Source organism: Drosophila subpulchrella, chromosome 2L (genome assembly GCF_014743375.2).
Source record: "Drosophila subpulchrella strain 33 F10 #4 breed RU33 chromosome 2L, RU_Dsub_v1.1 Primary Assembly, whole genome shotgun sequence".
NCBI classification, from domain to species: Eukaryota; Metazoa; Arthropoda; class Insecta; order Diptera; family Drosophilidae; genus Drosophila; species Drosophila subpulchrella.
The window spans coordinates 22,797,516-22,814,565 of record NC_050610.1 but is presented as its reverse complement, the minus strand read 5'-3'; the positions used below and the strand labels follow the sequence as shown (position 1 = coordinate 22,814,565).

Genomic DNA, 17,050 nt, shown 5'->3' with positions numbered 1-17,050 from the left:
GCCCAGTTGATTTGGCCCTCGCCTTTGCCAAGTTGCCGCCAAACGTGTACAGGTTTTGTTCCTCTTTCAGCCAGCAAATTTTGTGATTACTGATTGAAGTGAGGAGCTGAGAAGCTGCAGCTTCAAGGTTCCAAGCTTGCACTGGGAAAAATAGTCCAGCTAAATGTTGTAATATTTGATTAATTAGAATTATCTTGATTAGACCCTAAGTACTGTTAAACTGGTATGAGTGATTTTATGAGAAAAGAAAAAACCATAATTAAATAAAAGTAACACAATTCATTCATAATTATTCAGCAAAAACATTTAAGTACTAGGTACTAAAGTAGTGACGATAAAACCTTCAACACACAACACTTGTTATATGATACGTTTCGATGAAAATTTTTCTAAAATCTATTATTTGCCACGATTTAAAATACTGCATTATACAATATTATCATTTCATAAGAAATTCTTTGTATTGAAGGTGTTTTCGTTACAACTTGTTTAACTCATTTAGGTGATTTTCGAAGTACTTCTTTTATTCAGTGGAAACCTGTAAAGGTGAAAACCTTTCACATTATTATCCTGAGGAATCTTGTTGCATTTAATACAATGTAGTAAATGTAAAAAGAGTAGTTATAAATTCCATAACCAACAACAACTAATTGATTATTTAATAGTTGAACACCAAAAACTAAACACAAAGAACATAATAATGAAGAAATCAATATAAAACTGTCATACTAATACAATAATATCGAAGAATTATTCAACGGTTAAGATCAAAACTAAACTGTTAGGTACGAGACTGTGTTACCTATGGATTATTATCGTGAAACTGATCAATGGTGAAGATCTGGAAGCCCATGCGCAAGTTGCGCGTGATGTAATAGTCATCGACGTTCATCTCGAAGGCATCTTTGCGTAGTGTAAGAAATATCTCCGCGAAGGTGGTAGTGCCCAAGGGAATTTGGAACACCATTGAGTCCTCCCTTTCCACTCTGAAAAATGCAATAATATTCCCTATGCGTTTGATTGTTCTATATATAAAGAATCAAAATGATAAACCCACTTTAGTGTGGCCTCGGGGAACTTGATCTCCATGAAGGCGCTGAATTTCTTATTCGGTGACATGGGAAAGTGATTGATGAGGTTCCAGGTGGTACGTGACATGCTGACATTGGGATTGACCTTGCGCTTGAACCGCACCTCCAGCTGATAGCCGCTCTTGTAGTTCTCGTTCCGGGAATCCACGGATCCCATAGTCCACAGTTGGCCCTCCAAAAGGAGCGGCGTATTCAGGCACAGTCGCTCGGAGTCGAGACCCGTGAGAGTGGTGTACAGGAAACTGGAACCCATCGTCTGCATGGTGGAGGTCATCTTCAGAACGATCTGCTTGCCGGTGGGATCCAGTCCGGCTGGCACTCCATCTACGCAGATGAAATCCGGGGATCCCAGTATGGCATAGCCAAAGTACAATCGTCGGATTTGACCCGAGGTGCAGAGGCGCACCGATCGGTTCCAGCAGGGGGTAAGTCCCAGCAACCGGAGCAGGGAGTCGGACAACTCCCGGGCCATCCGGTGGCGGTGACCCTTGATCAGGGCGTGAATGTAGAGCAGTTCGCGGGGCGTGTACTCCGCCGGCAGGTTGTCCCTCTGCGGACAGTAGCCCACCATCCGGTAGCACTTCACTCGGTTCAGGTGCATCGCGTAACCCTCGATCCAGATCTGTCCACTCTTCAAGTTCGTCTCGCTCACCAGAAGCCTTAACAGCGTCGACTTTCCGGAGTTGTTTGCTCCACTTATGCTCTGGCACTCCGATCTAAGATATATGGTTTATCGGGTTTTTAGCAAATCTCTAATGTGTTTTGTTTTTTCATAATACTTTCTCTTAAAAATGGTTACAATGGCATAAATTATATTATTGTAAAGGGTATTCCAATCTAATATACTACAATGTTCTTTATCATACCCCTTTTTTTAATATTTATTAAGAGTTCTTGTTGAATTTGGCTTTAAAACAATTGTTTTTTTAATCTTTTTATTATTATTGGATTTATACTTACTTAGCCACAGCGAAATCCAGGTCTTTGAGCACTTCAACACGTCGATTCTTTGTGACAATCCCAACAGCGACAGCGGCATATTGCTTCCGCTCCTCCTCTGTTAAATTAATGGCCTGGAATTTTTCAGCAATGACCGCGGAATCCTGGGACATATGACCGGGATACAGACTTTCCTTGTTTCTATCCCTCTGAACAGCCTTCTTCGATGCCCTGCGACATCGTCCAAATCCCACGATCGAATAATACTCCCATATGAACACTAAAATCCCGACTATAATGACAAGCGCAAACAGTACCGCAAGTTCTTTACTAATGCCTTGGCCGGGAGTTGTGTAGTCCAATTGTACTAAAAATTATCATAGATTATGGTTATGTTTTTCACGAGAGTTCATTGGAAGGAAGATATATTCCGATTTAAGAGAAACCAAAAGTTATGTAAGTAGAATGTACACTGTACATCTTAAATTTTTTCGGAAATATTTTCATTCGAGTTTTCTTAATGCTTAACTGCAGCAGTTGGGGGAACTCTTGCACTTAAAGACCTCAACGGAGGTAAAGTTCACAATGGGATCCTGGCATATTACTTTCCCTTCGTAGATCGCGATAGCCTTGACAATTATCACGCTCACCGTATACATGGCCAAGAACCCCAGCTCTAGGCCCATAGACGTGATAGCAGATTCATATTTTTGAGAGAATATAATGAAGCCCAAAGCGTTTACTCCGCATAGCCATAAATATCCATAACACGGGTTCCGGCAGAGTCCCGATATTAAATAAGCGAGCAGGATGACCCAAATTCCAGCAAGCATCAAAATGACCAGTATAAGGACTGTGAATACAATAACAGGGGTGAGCTTTTAATACGAATTTCTTAGGATTGTTGATATATAAAATCATTAGGTACCAACGGCAATTATAGAGACTTAAAAAACCAGTGTAAGAATATGGCAAAATTACCGATCAGTACAGCGTCGTGGTAGGGATCCATGTAGATGGCCAGCACAGCTACAATGCTCACAGAGTAGATCAGCAGGAAGACGATATCATATAGGAACATGAGCAACCAGTAGCTGCAAACTCTGGCACCGGCCAAAAACTGTTGCTTTCTCATCAAGCTACCACGCTCGCTAATCAGGTAGACCACAAATGCGGGCCAGAGAAAACTCATCACCAAGGCAATGGAGGAGGCTAAACAAGAACCAAAAGCGTGGTTGCACGGAGGAAACATGTTGGTGCTCGTCTGGAAGGGAAGCGGTTGCAGGGTCACATCGATGGAGGCCTCTTCGTCAATCAGTTTCCTGCGATTTAATATGTTCCAACAAATATCAAGAAACAAACATAAAAACTTAAAAAGAGTGTTTCTTGCTAAATAAGTAAAAAATATTTTGGGGTCACCAAATATTATTTTTAGTGTGGTGTGGGATTATTAAGTGTACATTAATACAGAATTTACCCACAAATGCTTAGAGCTATAACTCACAAATATTGGACCACAGTGTGTCATGTTATGGTCGAAAATGTAAAAATTCTGGGTCACCAGTTTCAAGAAAGGCACAAATAGATCATTGATGGTAACTTATATGAACCTAATAAGAAGCGCTAATTGTTTTAACATAGAAATGATACAAGTTAGGGGTCACCAAATATAATTTTAAGTCTATAAAAACTGGATAAAAAAGATGGTGTGATTATAGAGTGTATTTATAACTTACCCAAAAATGCTGAAATGTAGATAGTTCTCAATAACTGAATCAGATGGTAAGTAAAAATTCTGGTTCACTCTTTCAAGAATCTTTGGAAATGACCCAGAATCTACCCTAAATTATCATAAATACTTAATAAATAAATAAAACCCACCTGGCCACCGCATTGTGAACAACATTTAAGGCATAGGGGGCCGTATGCAGTGGTACATTATTAAACCAGGCGGTGACAATATCCTTGTCAAAGGTGGCCCCGAATATCTGGGCCCCGTTGACGCGGCTGGTAAAATCGCTTTGGGTCAGCAGGGCATATGTGCTACGGTGGCTCTTCGTCAGCATCGTCAGATGAGCATCGTACCAATAGAGCAGTTCCGTGTAATATGCGTGCATTTCCTTGACATCCACTTCCTCGGAAAAGAGCTCCACGAAGGCGTCGACGGTGTTCAGTTGGCTGAGGTTAAAGGTCAGCGGCCGCAATTCGAAGTGCTTTCCATACACTATAAGGCTACAAAAACTGACCAGCATTATTATAACATGGGTGAACAGCTCGATAAGAAAAATGATCCAATGCCTGTAGGACGCGATCCAACGTTTGTAGAAAATTGCTCTGGAAAAAGGGTTATATATTAACTAATATGGATTTAATGGATGAGATCTATTATTTCATTCATTTATTTTTTGCCACTTAATTCAGTACTGAAAGAATAAATAAAATTTGAGCTTACCTGGCATGCAAAAAAAACAGATTCCAGCCCGTCCTTGGACCCTTTTCATTGGCCTCCGCCAAGGTGGCATAGTACTCCTCCATGAGGACTTGGGCATTCTCAGGCGACTGAAAACCGCCGCTCAGGTCGTTCTCCTCGCAACCAAATCGCAGAAAGATCTCTTCCATCGAAGTGTCCCGAATCCGGAAACTGACCACGCCCAATCGCTGCATATTGTTCTCGAGATCTTCGATCAGGATCGGAAACAGATCTTCGTACCTGTTCTCCAGTACAAATGTGATCTTATAGCCAATATCCCTCTCGATGCTCATGTTGGGGATATAGCTGTTCATCAGGATGAACAGCTCTTCCATGTTGCAGTTTTTCCCCTTCACACAGGTCTTAAAGTAAGAAAAGGAGTTACAAGAAAATATAAGAGGTTTCTCCAACATATACAAAAATAAAACGCGAATTCTTTAGATACAAATTCTTGACAAACAGAAGTCAATTCCTTACCAATCGATAGCCATGCCCGTACATATTTTTCAAAAAGGGTTTTGTCCCGGTACACTTGAGTTCCCCATTCGACATAATTGCCATTCGATCAGCGATATTCTCAGCCAGCGGTGGGGAATTGGAGACCAGAATGATGGTTCGCTTGGACTTCTCCTCGTTAATCAGATTCCAGACCATCATCTGCGTGCGCTTGTCCAGATCCGAGTGTATATCGTCTATAAGAATTATGGGACTGTTTCCCACGAAGGCACTGCAAATGCTAACCAAACACAAGTCCCGGCCGGTGAGAGTGCGGATACGCTTGGTCTTCAAATCTCCGATTTGCAGGATATTCAGAAAATAGTTGGCCTGTCCATCGATTTCGATGGAGTTATGCAACCCCTTAACCCGGCAAATAAATCGCAAATAGTCGATGACAGTGTAGCCGGCCAAGAGCATTTCATTGCCCAGTGCGATGCCCAGTTCCAAGGAAGCCGCCTTCCTTTCGGTCTGTATATTATAGGTGGATATCATCACAGTGCCCCGTGTGGGCTCCAGCAAGCCGGCAAGAATTTTTAGCAGTGTAGTCTTGCCACAGCCATTGTGACCCATCAAAACGGTGACCTCGTTCTCGTAAACATTCCACGAGAAAAGATTCAGTGCCGGACGATCGCTGGCCCCAAATCGCTTGCACAGCTTTTTGATCTTCAGTTTGAAACGGCGATGTGAGGGTTCAACCTCATAGATCTTTGTGGAATTAACCCCAATGGCCTGACCCTGTTGCGCAAAGCTATCCGCCCGATCTCGATACGGATCCTCCTGCACACTGGCATTCGTGCTGGGTTTTTTCGTTTTCTTACCGGATCGGTCACTGGCACGCCACCCATCTACATACAAACCAATGGCAAAGTAGATCAATGCGTTCACCATGAATATCCAGCTGCTCGAGGCCACCGTTATGGAACCCTCGACATAGTTGATTTTATAATCATGATCCTCCCACGAAACATGGACTACCGACTCCCGTTCAATCAAATTCTCAAATACCAGAGTTACCACCACATTTGGCATCACATAGGACACGTAGAGCACGAAATGCATATTTCCTTCCGGGTTATTCCACAGCACAACGACGGGCAAATACGTTAATATCCATAGGATCGTCAGCACCCGCACGGCGTTGAGGGCATTCCGGAAAAAGGATGCCACCATTAGCGCAAAGGCAAGTGACGCACAGTTGTAGCAGAACATCACTACGACCAGTATGTACCAGGGCGTTTGGGTCAGCACCCCGTTATCCTCGTCCCAGCGTATCTTGGATAGAAATAGAAATATTATTAAGATAGGAATATAAAATAATAACTCTTTACCATTGAATCTCACATACCACAATTCGCTTTTGGAAACTAGAAAGTTCCCGAGATCTTACAGCTTATGGTTTGAGAGACCATGTTTGAAAATAAAATATCATACCTTCAAAAGCACCACGATGATGACTGAGCTTATCATCATGTAAATCAAACCCTTGAGATACCAGGAAAGGAAGTGAATAAGATTGCCTATGTTCATGTTGATCAGGAACTGTCGTACTTGCGACTGCTTTTCACTTACCACCTGCTAAAAAATAGATATGGTAAAAAGTGCTCTAAAAGGACTCAAGAATCTTGGCTTACCCAAACTAATAGCTGGGTGGGAAAGAGGAAACCGAATACAATGAGAATAGGCATGCCAAAGTCGAGTGTAAACATCAGGGGATCCTGTTTGCGGGCGGTGAGGGGAAAGCGCCTTAAGTGGATGGTCGGCATGGACTTACGGCTGATCAGCTCCAGGAAGGACTCGGTGACGCCCTTCTGCAATCGGATAAAACCCTCGCGAACATAGCCCACGAATCCGCCCTCATACGGCTGATTGAGTCGATCGAGCAGGAAGCTAAACGGATCTTCCTTGTTCAGTGTCATCCAATTGGACCTATGAAAGTCCCCTTCTATCATCCTCAGCTCGCTGGGCATTAAGATCGTATAGTTAAGTATCGGGATGACTCTCTGTTGGGTCCTCAAGGTGCCCTCCTCGAAGTTTTGATCCCGCGTGAACGGACTGCCATCGAAACAGAGACCCGCGAATAGACTGCTCTCGATCATCTCGTTTCGCAAGATCTCGCAGGTATCGAAATTCACCGTGGTCATTGGATCGATATCGGGCTGCATCAAACGCATGATCGACTGAAAGACCACATAGCTTTTCGGTGCCCAACCGATAATCAGATGCGGTGTAAATGGGTTCGCCTTGATGTTATGTTTATCCGCCACCAATCGCGCCTTCTCCAGCTTCTCCACCATTTGCATCCAGCTGCGGTCCAAATCAATCGGAGTGTAGACCTTATCGGATCGGGGATCCACGGGTACGAAGAACCGCATTAGTACGGACACAAAGATGAACAATGGGGGCAACAGCACTATGACCAGTAACTCCAACGGATTGGCCAACTGTAACTTGTGGTTCTTCTTGTTTATCAGTATAAACTTGCGGATATAGTCGCGCACCGTCATCGTTGTAGGATTTTATAGATAGGTTCCGGTTCCGAAAATGTTACGTTTTCTTTTTGATGTCAACAGGCTACTGTGATACAATCTATACCCACATTTGGGTAAAAGCTTTATAGTTCCTAGTAACCAAGCTATTTCCAACAATCAGAAAAGTTTGGAGATTTTTTTCTACATTTAAATGGTTGATGTTAGTTCTATATTATGCACATCTTCATTTTCGGAATGAAACCTTTATCAACTCTGTTTTGCACATCAGCGGGTTGGAAAATAAGAGCTGGCGGTACGAACTAAGAATTTATAAGACCTACTTTAGTCCGCATATATTTTCGCTTCTAAGCGATATAGCCTGCCAAGTCGCCGTGATTTCTGCAGATGGCATGCGTTGAGAACCCCCTTCAAGATCGACCGCCTTTAATTACCCACATCAATAGTGGAATGTGGCCGAATGCGAACGAGCAGTTGGCATGCAACATGTGCATTTCACCAATAAAAGCGCTAATACATAACTTTTGTGCAATGCCAGCCCAGAGGCGAACCAAGCCAACCACCACGACGTGCACTCGTAATCTACAGTGGACCCTCCCTTTGGAGGCTGTCAGATTTGCTGCACACGAAGTGCTGTTCTAGTACCGGTCCTTACTAATGCCCCGATCTACAATTGCAGTTGGATGGGGATTATGGGGAGTAGGGAGTGGCTGGGCCCTGGGCGAGGACTCCCCGAGGTGTGAAACCGTCTTGTCATTTGCCGTAAGTGAGCAGCAGGAATGCCTGCTAAGTGGAAGGCCACCATGAGCATAGTGGTTCGGGATCTTAACTAGAAGTATTGATATATGTATTATAAAAATCTTTATGAGCTCTTAAATGAAAATCCAACTTAAAGAAAATCACATTTAATAGAAACTATATACTTCCATTTTAAATAATGTGTTACTATTTTTGCATGTTTATTTGTATCATACTGTAATCTTATTAGATCGCCTTACAGCGACATATGCTAAACCAGTTGCCTTCACATGCAATCCAATTTATATGCAAATTCATATATTGGCTTAACATAGTAATCCTCAGTTGCACAATTAACAAAGCCACTTTTTGGTGAAACTTATTTTTTGTTTGTTACCCAAAAATGAAAAAAGTCTCAATTAGCAATAAATAATGTAATTTATATTTAAGTACATTTCATCATTTTTGAGATATCTCCTATGGTTTTCTTGCACTTGTATTTCTGCAATGTGAAAATTAAATGTTTTTCATTGTTTGCTTGAAAAAGTTTCTTTTTGTCATGAAATGTAAGTACCTAACTACCTACAAAGCATATCTCACCACTGTGCCGCTACCCCACCAAGTAATCAGGAATTCTTTGGACTGTTTTGTCCAGAACAGAGCAGATCAGAAACTGGTAAAGGTAAAGGTATAGTTGGAAGAGAGAGGCCTTAGCGATGGCGAGGCAAGTCCTGTTGCGATTTGCAACATTTTTATGATGATTTAGCATTCGCCCGCGGAGACAGCGCTGCGACTGCTGCAGTTGCTCCTGCACATGTTGTTGCTGCTGCCGGGGATCTCCTCTATATAGCCATAAAATCGTGTGACATATCCGCAATTTTTCAAGCTGCCCGCGCCTGCGTTCAAGTGTCGAAGTCGGTCTTAACGGCGCTCACCCGCTGCGAACTGCAAGGAACTCCAGAGTCCCCAACCCAGAAGATCCCATCCGAGAAACCCCAGTCCGCAATCCCAATCCGAAATCCCCAGTATCCCCAGTCGCCGTTCGCTGGAAAAGTGTCAAAGCAATTTGTTCAAGCAGCCGTGAATTTGTGTGGGCGGTATTTCGCAGAATCCGGTATCAGAAACCGAAACGCCCCCGAAAACTAGCGACGACAAATGCTTTCAATAGTCAGTCAGTCGACGGGCGATTGTTTTTCGCACCGATAACCATCGACGCCATCTGATTGCCTGCTTTTCTCATTATTCGCCCACACATTCGAATTTGCAGTGGCCATTGGCAACTAATTGCCAGCGATAATGCCGCCAGATTCTCTCGTTTTTTTTGGCAAACTGCTGACAAATTGTTTATGATACGATTTTTGGTAGCCCGCTTTTATTTTTTGGCTAGACAAATTACCATTTTTAGTCTGGCACTGCGAGCGCGATAATGAATTATGCTTATGGTGTCTGGCATTTAATTATTTTAGGCCACGATTGACTGATTTTTCGCATGGCCTTCAAAACTGTTGACCTTTAAAATGATTGGATTCAGTTAGCTTATTTATTTGTTAAATAGGCTTAATAAAAATTTTGAAAAATATAGACTAATGAATTATAAAGCTTTAAGGAGTGGAATTCGCATTTTTTTGAACTTGTAACTTAAAAATAAAAAAAAAACATTGCATCGACCGGGAATCGAACCCGGATCACTCGCATGGGAGGCGAGCATTCTACCACTGAACCATCGATGCTTCCTTGAAAGATAGAGAAAAGTTAGTAAACATGATTGTCAACTAGTTAGTAAGAACTACACTGAACCAAAATTTCATTTTCTAACATTTTTAAATAATTTTTTTAATTGTTCTTTACTACTAAAAAGTGACAAGAAACTAGTATGCTCTTAATCAATGATAATGGCGGATGTCCGGTGAACAGGCACAACTCCATCGAGGACCTTGATGTGGGAGTTCGCCCGAGGAGGCGGATCCCGTCCCGCAGACCCCGTAGATGCCCAAGGCCTGAGTCAACTGGCGATTCCTTTTGTTCTATGCCGTCAACGCTAAACACTCACGTCAGCCAATAAATCCACTTCAGTGCGCCAATCGGGGGATCTCACTCTCGGGGGTTCTGCTCTTCGCTTTTCGCACAGCTTCCAAATGGGTTAAGAGGGGCCGAAAGGGGGCAGGCCATCGGGATCAGGGAGAGGGCATCCAAGGATGAGGAAAGCCGGTTTCCCTTTAGGTGTCAAAAGCAATAAAACGCCGGCCTGTAATCAACGCGATCCTAAATAGGTGTACAAATTACACCAAAGTCCTTAATTATATCGAAACCGCCAGCGTCCAAGCATCATTCTTACACTGGAAGAAATATAGATTGCGGTATATTACTTACCCCAAGTAAATGGTTTATAGGTTTGAAAGCGTCACAAAAGAATCATAAAGTACATAATAATAATATTTGACATTAAAGTTCTGAAGAATATATGAAAAAAACATTTTTAGGGGTATAGGGATAATTTGGTGTTTTTGAGATAAAAATAAAAACTTTGCATCGACCGGGAATCGAACCCGGACCACTCGCATGGGAGGCGAGTATTCTACCACTGAACTATCGATGCTTGCTTGAAAGGTGGAAAAAGGTTAGTTTACAAAACTGACAATCTTTATTTTTTAAAAAACTATATATGGTGTCTTTTAGAGAAACATAAAAAGTTGCATCGACCGGGAATCGAACCCGGATCACTCGCATGGGAGGCGAGCATTCTACCACTGAACTATCGATGCTCCTTTGAGATGTGGAGACAAGTTAGTTAACAATTTATTTATAATAATAAATTCAAATGATAATGACAGATGTCCGGTGAGTAAATACAGCTACATCGAGCACCTTGATATGGGAGCTCGAATTTTTATACATCGTCATATAAAATAAGTAAGACTATGTATCACCGAATTTTTCTGCGTGTAACTACACTCTGAGCTTATGCCCAACTCCCAGCCAAAGTTTAACCACAAAACGCCATCGTGATGGTCTTGGCCCTGTCGCTGGCTGTTTACTCTCGGATCTCGGCTGTCGGTTCTCACTCCTCGATTCTCGGTTCCTGGCTTTCGAATCTTGGCTGAGTTCCTTAAAGCCCCGTCTTTGGATGCAGTTTGCTCTCGTAGTAGGACCGCAACTATTAAGAATTTGGCACGGTGCTGCTGCTGCTGTGGCATATAACTTACACCCAGATCGATCAGTGCAATTGGTGTAAATGTACTTGGCCAAAACAGCAAGCCAGCAAAAAAAGGGGGGAACCAGAATCAGAGGGCTAGCACTTGGCGCTCGTAGTTGGCCCGGTTGGTCTCTTTTGGCCATGCCGCACGTTCGTGCTGCGAAAATTACATTTGATCGATTTGATCGGCGCTACGAGATCAAAGGAAATGAAAGACGGCGACGAGAACGCCGACGCGGATGCCGTTGCGGATGTGTTGCGGATTTATTGCGGATGGGGAGTGATCGGAAGATGAGGACCTTGCACACCGGCGTTGATCGCTTTTTGTTTTGCAGTTTGTTATACCCTAGATGGCAAAGCATTTCAGCATTATCATATTTATTGCTAATAGAGGAGAGTGCTTTTTTAAGGGGTTTCTCATTCAGTTCCGGACTCTCAGATCTTCAAACATACCACTTTATTGATAATTCAATTACAAAGCATCATCCTAAACATTTCAAAGCACTTTAACATTACAATATAATTGCTTCGTAATGGTTCTAATAAGATTGATCATTTGTTAAAAAGATTATTAATATTTAAACACAATAATACATTTCCATTATTCTTTATTTTCAGACTTTCCACAATTGTACCTTATTTATAATGCAAATACAAAACTCCCTTTTAAACATGCCACCAGTTGCATTAACTTTTTTTCCACCAATTTCAAGTGCAACATCGATGGACTTATCTGGGGGCAGCATCTAGAATTGCCGGCCATTTGCAATGTAACTTATGGCCAACATCAGTGGCACAATTAAAATCATTTAGAGGCCAATTAAATTTCGTTAGCAGCATTACATTCCCGGGTCACATGAGAACCATTTCGCAATGGCAGGCCAGATGAAGGCGGAGGGATGGAGATGGGATACGTTGTCACTGACAATTAAAAGCACCGAAAATGGCCGTTGAATGCAACCAGAGACAACCAGAGAGTCCGATTCCGAGAGTCCGGGCCTTTCGTCCTGCCGTACTCCCATTTTCCCCATTTCCCCACTCCGATTCCTTTGGTTTTTCTAGCCCACGAGTGCGTGCATTTGGCCAAAAGTGCGTGTTGTTGGGCGATTTGGCTCAAATTGTCCCGGCCAGATTCAGATTGTGTGTGTGGCAGCTGGGGTCGCCATTAGAGGCGCTGAGCGATGAGCATGGGAATTTCAATTAGACGAAGTGCCCAGGGAGAAATCTTTCCCACAACTTGCCAATTATTTTCTGTGATTTTCTTCAACGGCTGTTGCTTCTTTTTTGCGGATTTTTAAAGTCACTTTAAGAAAAGATATCAAAAAAATATTTTTTTGGGCTATGACATGAAATAAATGATCTAAATTGTCCATTCTCTCTAGAATATGTTTACGTTTTTAATAAATAAACAAACTAACAAGTTATTGGAATGGTTATTTCTTACAAGAATACATTGATGTCTTCAGAAAACGAACAAGCTTTAAAAAGCCAATAAAATAGTTAAGATATGAAAGGTCTTTGAGAGTTATTTTAATTTTATTAAAAGGTATGTAATCTCAATGCTTGCTTTAATAGTATATTATTATTTATTATTTCATAAGCCAAATCAATAAAATAATATAATATTAAAAAATATGTATTCATAAAAACTAAAATATAAAACCAAAGTTGTACAAGATTTTCGTCAGTGCTTGGATTGAGCTCGCGGTTGCCAAATAAAATAAATTCACAAAAATTACACATTGGCATCCGTGTGCCGCCTACGTGGTCAGTTATAAAGATATATTTTTCTTTCTCTGGCTACCGACGATGGGTAGGTGGCATTCAATTTTCTACAAATTTGCCACTCTTTCTCCCGCGAGTCGCAGTGCAACTTTCACAGCTTCTTCGGTAGAGAGACCAACCATTATTGGGTAGCTGTGCACGGGGTATCTGCATTTTTTACGCCTCCAAATCGAATCATTTGCGCATAAGTTATGGTCACACAGTTGCCTATTTTCTCGCCCCTGGTCCCACTCCTCGGCATTTTGTGTGTCGTGCGTGCTGAATTTCCCTCGCTTACCGTTACCAAGTGGAAATGGCCACGGCTCGTTGGCATTTCGGCCGGCTACCTATCTTTTGGGGCCTCGAATTAACTTCTGCCCATGCCTAAGCCCAACTCCAGGCCCAAGCCCAAGCCCCAGGGGCCCATCTTCTCCCTAACTGCGAGTTGGGACCCTGAGATCCCTGAGTTAGCTAAGCAAATTTCACACTTCAGCTGCAGTAACTTGAAACACAAAAAGCGACAGAGATTGAGATATTCGCTTTTGTGGGATAGTGAAGCGAATGATTTGCAGGCAGATCGATGGGGTTTCAAAGGGTTCATTGTTGCTTACCTAGTGTCGATATATATTTTAAGATTTATGGTTTAAAAAAATTTTGTAGGCCCTTACATTACATAGCTAGCATTTAAATATTATTCTTGTATTTTAATTTTTTATATTAAATACATGGGGTAAAATTATATTTAACAAATCTTTTAGCTTCTCTACATGACGCACTATGTTTCGCAACTTAATGACGTATTTCTTTGCCCCAAAATAAAGCTTTCTCTAGATATGCTTATTAATTAAATCGCACTCCCCTCTGGCATTGCCATTTTATTCGGCCTCATCGCCGCTGGCTTTCGTCATTATCCTCATCATCATCATCCCTGTCAAAGTGCCATCAACATTAACCCAAATGAGTGGAGATTTCGAGTATTAACAATGAGCCGAGAGCTACGCCCCAGTTCCACTTGCAAATTAATAACCTTTCACCTGAGTTTTAATTTAAATTCTCCGCGACTTATCCGCAAAAAGCGTGGCGATCCGCCATGGATCTGGGTCTGAGACCTCCCATCCGGGACCTTCGTCAAGGCAAGCACCTCACCAGTTCCCGGCTGACATTTCAAATTTCGCAAATGTCAAAAGCCGCTGCTCATTTGTCTTCAAATCCGCCACAACTGCCCGCCGTGAGTCGCGCTTTTTAACACTTTTCACTTAGCCCCAAGTCCATGAGTCCAGCTCCTCGCGTGGATGGATGAGTGGCCAGGGGCCAAAGCCACCAAAGGAAGTGCCGACCCGGGTCTTGATGACCGGGTCGAAAGCCTTCTGACCCATCTGGCCACGCTTGGAAGCTCCTTTCGCAGCTCAGCTCACTTTCCAGCCGTTGTTAAATAATTTCACAGTCTATCAATTAGCGTGGCGATCGCGTCAGCAGGATCATAATGCACTGTGGTTCCAAATAACAAAACAATTTATAACTCATTGTTATTTTATTTTTAGGATTTTGTACTATAATTTTTTTTAATTATAAGCCATACATATTATAACGCCTTTGGGAACTTAAATTTAACATAATAAATATATTAAAATAAATCAGTTTGAAGAAATATGTGTTATTGATCCAAATTTTTAATTTATTTAAGACCAAAGAAATGTATTTTCATCTTTTGGAAATGTGGTAATTTTAACACATGCTAACAAAAATTTTAAAATTGATTGATCGACATTTGATTATAAGCTTACAAATTTCCACCCAGGGGTTTTACTGTCAACCACTGTGCATGGTAGTGGTCCATTTTTCATAACGTTGCAAGTTTCTTTTGGCCACGGGGTGAGCAACAGCTGTCCGATGGCAAGTTGCACCGCCGACTTGGCCAGTTAGAGGCGTTGGATTCGGAGCTGGAACCTGGATATATGGATACGCGATCCGGGGACCGAGATCTTGGCGAGCTCCTATGACCTTAGGGGCTGGCAAAGGTGGTCTCGCTGATTGTTTACGTCTACGCTACTCATAAAATTTCAATTAATCTCCGTGTCACTGCACTGCCAAGCCAACACTTTCTTGCTAAATGGCATTTCCACTCAAAAAAAAACAAGTTATAAAAAATAGAAGAATTTATAATTTTGTTATCAGATCTGTACAAGTTTCTACATTTTTACACTACAGTTTGATATATTTTATATGTAATATTTAAATAAATAAATGTTACTTTCCACCCAGATCCTAAACTTATCGCTTGACCATATATGCTATACCAATTTCTTTTAGCAGTGTGCACGTATTTAATTAAATACAAGACACATTTCTGGGGGCTGTGTTGGCCTGTATTAATAATAAGCCTTCAGTTTCCTCTTGCTTAGCAGATTATAATCTTCTGATCTTTGGGTATGCCTGGCAGGCACTCAGAAACTCGCACACGAATTAATCTTCTTCAAATTAGCATCTTGATTAGCCAATGAAATGTGTAACCCAGGCCAGCGATCGGGCGTTCGCTATAAAAATCAACAGAGAACCCAGCGATGATCATTGATCATTTTCGTGTTGTGTTGGTTTTTCTGTGACTCCCATTCCCATTCCAAAACTGAATCTGAATCTGAAGCCAAATCCGTTCGCATGGCTCTGCTGTTGATGTGATTACAATAATTAATCTTGCCCGAGATTATTGTTTCTACCAGCCAGCGAACCAGCAGCTAATCCAAAGATACACAAAGAAAAAATTGAAGTCTCTATAATGTAGTCTTTATAAAATATATTGAGAAATATGAAATATTTCAGATGTGATTGAGTTTTACTTTAATTTTTTTTAAACTAAAGATAGTAATATAATAGATTAGAGGTGGTCAACAATTTTTCTGAACATATCTGAACTAACTATGTAACTCGCCTTATACTTCGCATATAGTATTACTTATCTTTTATTTATAAATTTCATATAATTATTTTAGCATTTATGCCCATATGGCACTTACGACTTACTGGCTGCATTTATTTTAAAAAGTTTAGGCAACATAAAAAAGGTTAATTTATTATTAAATTAAAACAAACATGTTTTCAGATATACTACAGATATAAACAAGATGATTACAGATATTCAGTCAGTTAATCTACATTTAAGCAAGTTCCATATGCCCATTATTACAATTTGATTATTTGTTTTTAAAATCTTTTCCCCCCAAAAATATAGCACCTGTTAAACAGGTTTTTTTTTAAATTTCTTTCTGTGCACTCGAAGAGTTTGCGTTCGGATCCCTGCCATTTCCATTTCCCCAAGGCGCCAGCTACGGGCCTGGCGTCAAATTAAGTGTTTGTGTCGCTCGCCATTAATCACGGCCTATCACAAATTTCGATATGAAAAAGTGTTTTGTATATCAAAGCAACAGAAACAGCAACAGCAACAGCAACATGGGCAACATAACCAGGTACAACTTGCTCCATGTCGTGTTTGGCTGGGTGATCATATGGGTGTCGTCCGTTGTCCGATCATTTATTAACATTTTCCTGATCTGGCCTGGAAATGTCACCTGCTGTGCCAACACACCACACACATGTTCCATGGGATACTCTGGCCGAGACTGAGACTTTGCCCGGATCGAATCTGCTTCCTGGTCGAGAAGAAACCTTTGATGGATGATGGACAGCATCGCCAGCATCGAATCGAATCGGATTTGAATCCATTTGGAGTGTGTTTCTACGCTACCGAATCGCTGGGAAAGTAGCATATTAATCAGGCTCTTTTATCTGACTGGCCAAATCGGTAAATTTATTAACTGCCTAATTGCAACTTAAATTGACACGCTTGTGGCCATAAACCTTGGCTGCGGCCACAAAC

General features: G+C 41.6%; 1 protein-coding gene and 3 non-coding genes across 6 annotated transcripts; all 4 read right to left on the bottom strand.

Moving 5' to 3' along the window:
• Nucleotides 1–696: 696 nt before the first annotated feature.
• Nucleotides 697–7,552, bottom strand: LOC119546855 (ATP-binding cassette sub-family A member 3). 3 transcript variants are annotated; one of them, XM_037853455.1, is made up of 11 exons: nucleotides 6,630–7,552; nucleotides 6,568–6,573; nucleotides 6,430–6,480; nucleotides 4,978–6,270; nucleotides 4,483–4,862; nucleotides 3,912–4,364; nucleotides 3,012–3,352; nucleotides 2,560–2,883; nucleotides 2,052–2,397; nucleotides 1,058–1,807; nucleotides 697–986 (listed from the first exon to the last, which is right to left on the bottom strand). In XM_037853455.1, the coding sequence occupies exons 1-11, from the start codon at nucleotides 7,500–7,502 to the stop codon at nucleotides 803–805; spliced, it is 5,001 nt and encodes a 1,666-aa protein (XP_037709383.1). In that variant the 5' UTR covers nucleotides 7,503–7,552; the 3' UTR covers nucleotides 697–802. The 3 variants fall into 3 exon arrangements, with proteins under 3 accessions (XP_037709383.1, XP_037709382.1, XP_037709381.1); XM_037853454.1 differs by having other exon boundaries at nucleotides 6,430–6,570; XM_037853453.1 differs by having other exon boundaries at nucleotides 6,430–6,573; nucleotides 6,630–7,502.
• A 2,329-nt stretch (nucleotides 7,553–9,881) lies between these two features.
• Nucleotides 9,882–9,952, bottom strand: Trnag-ccc. Its single transcript has one exon. It is a non-coding gene; the product is annotated as a tRNA-Gly (tRNA).
• A 795-nt stretch (nucleotides 9,953–10,747) lies between these two features.
• Trnag-ccc lies at nucleotides 10,748–10,818 on the bottom strand. Its single transcript has one exon. It is a non-coding gene; the product is annotated as a tRNA-Gly (tRNA).
• Nucleotides 10,819–10,913: 95 nt separating this feature from the next.
• Nucleotides 10,914–10,984, bottom strand: Trnag-ccc. The gene has a single exon. It is a non-coding gene; the product is annotated as a tRNA-Gly (tRNA).
• Nucleotides 10,985–17,050: the final 6,066 nt, after the last annotated feature.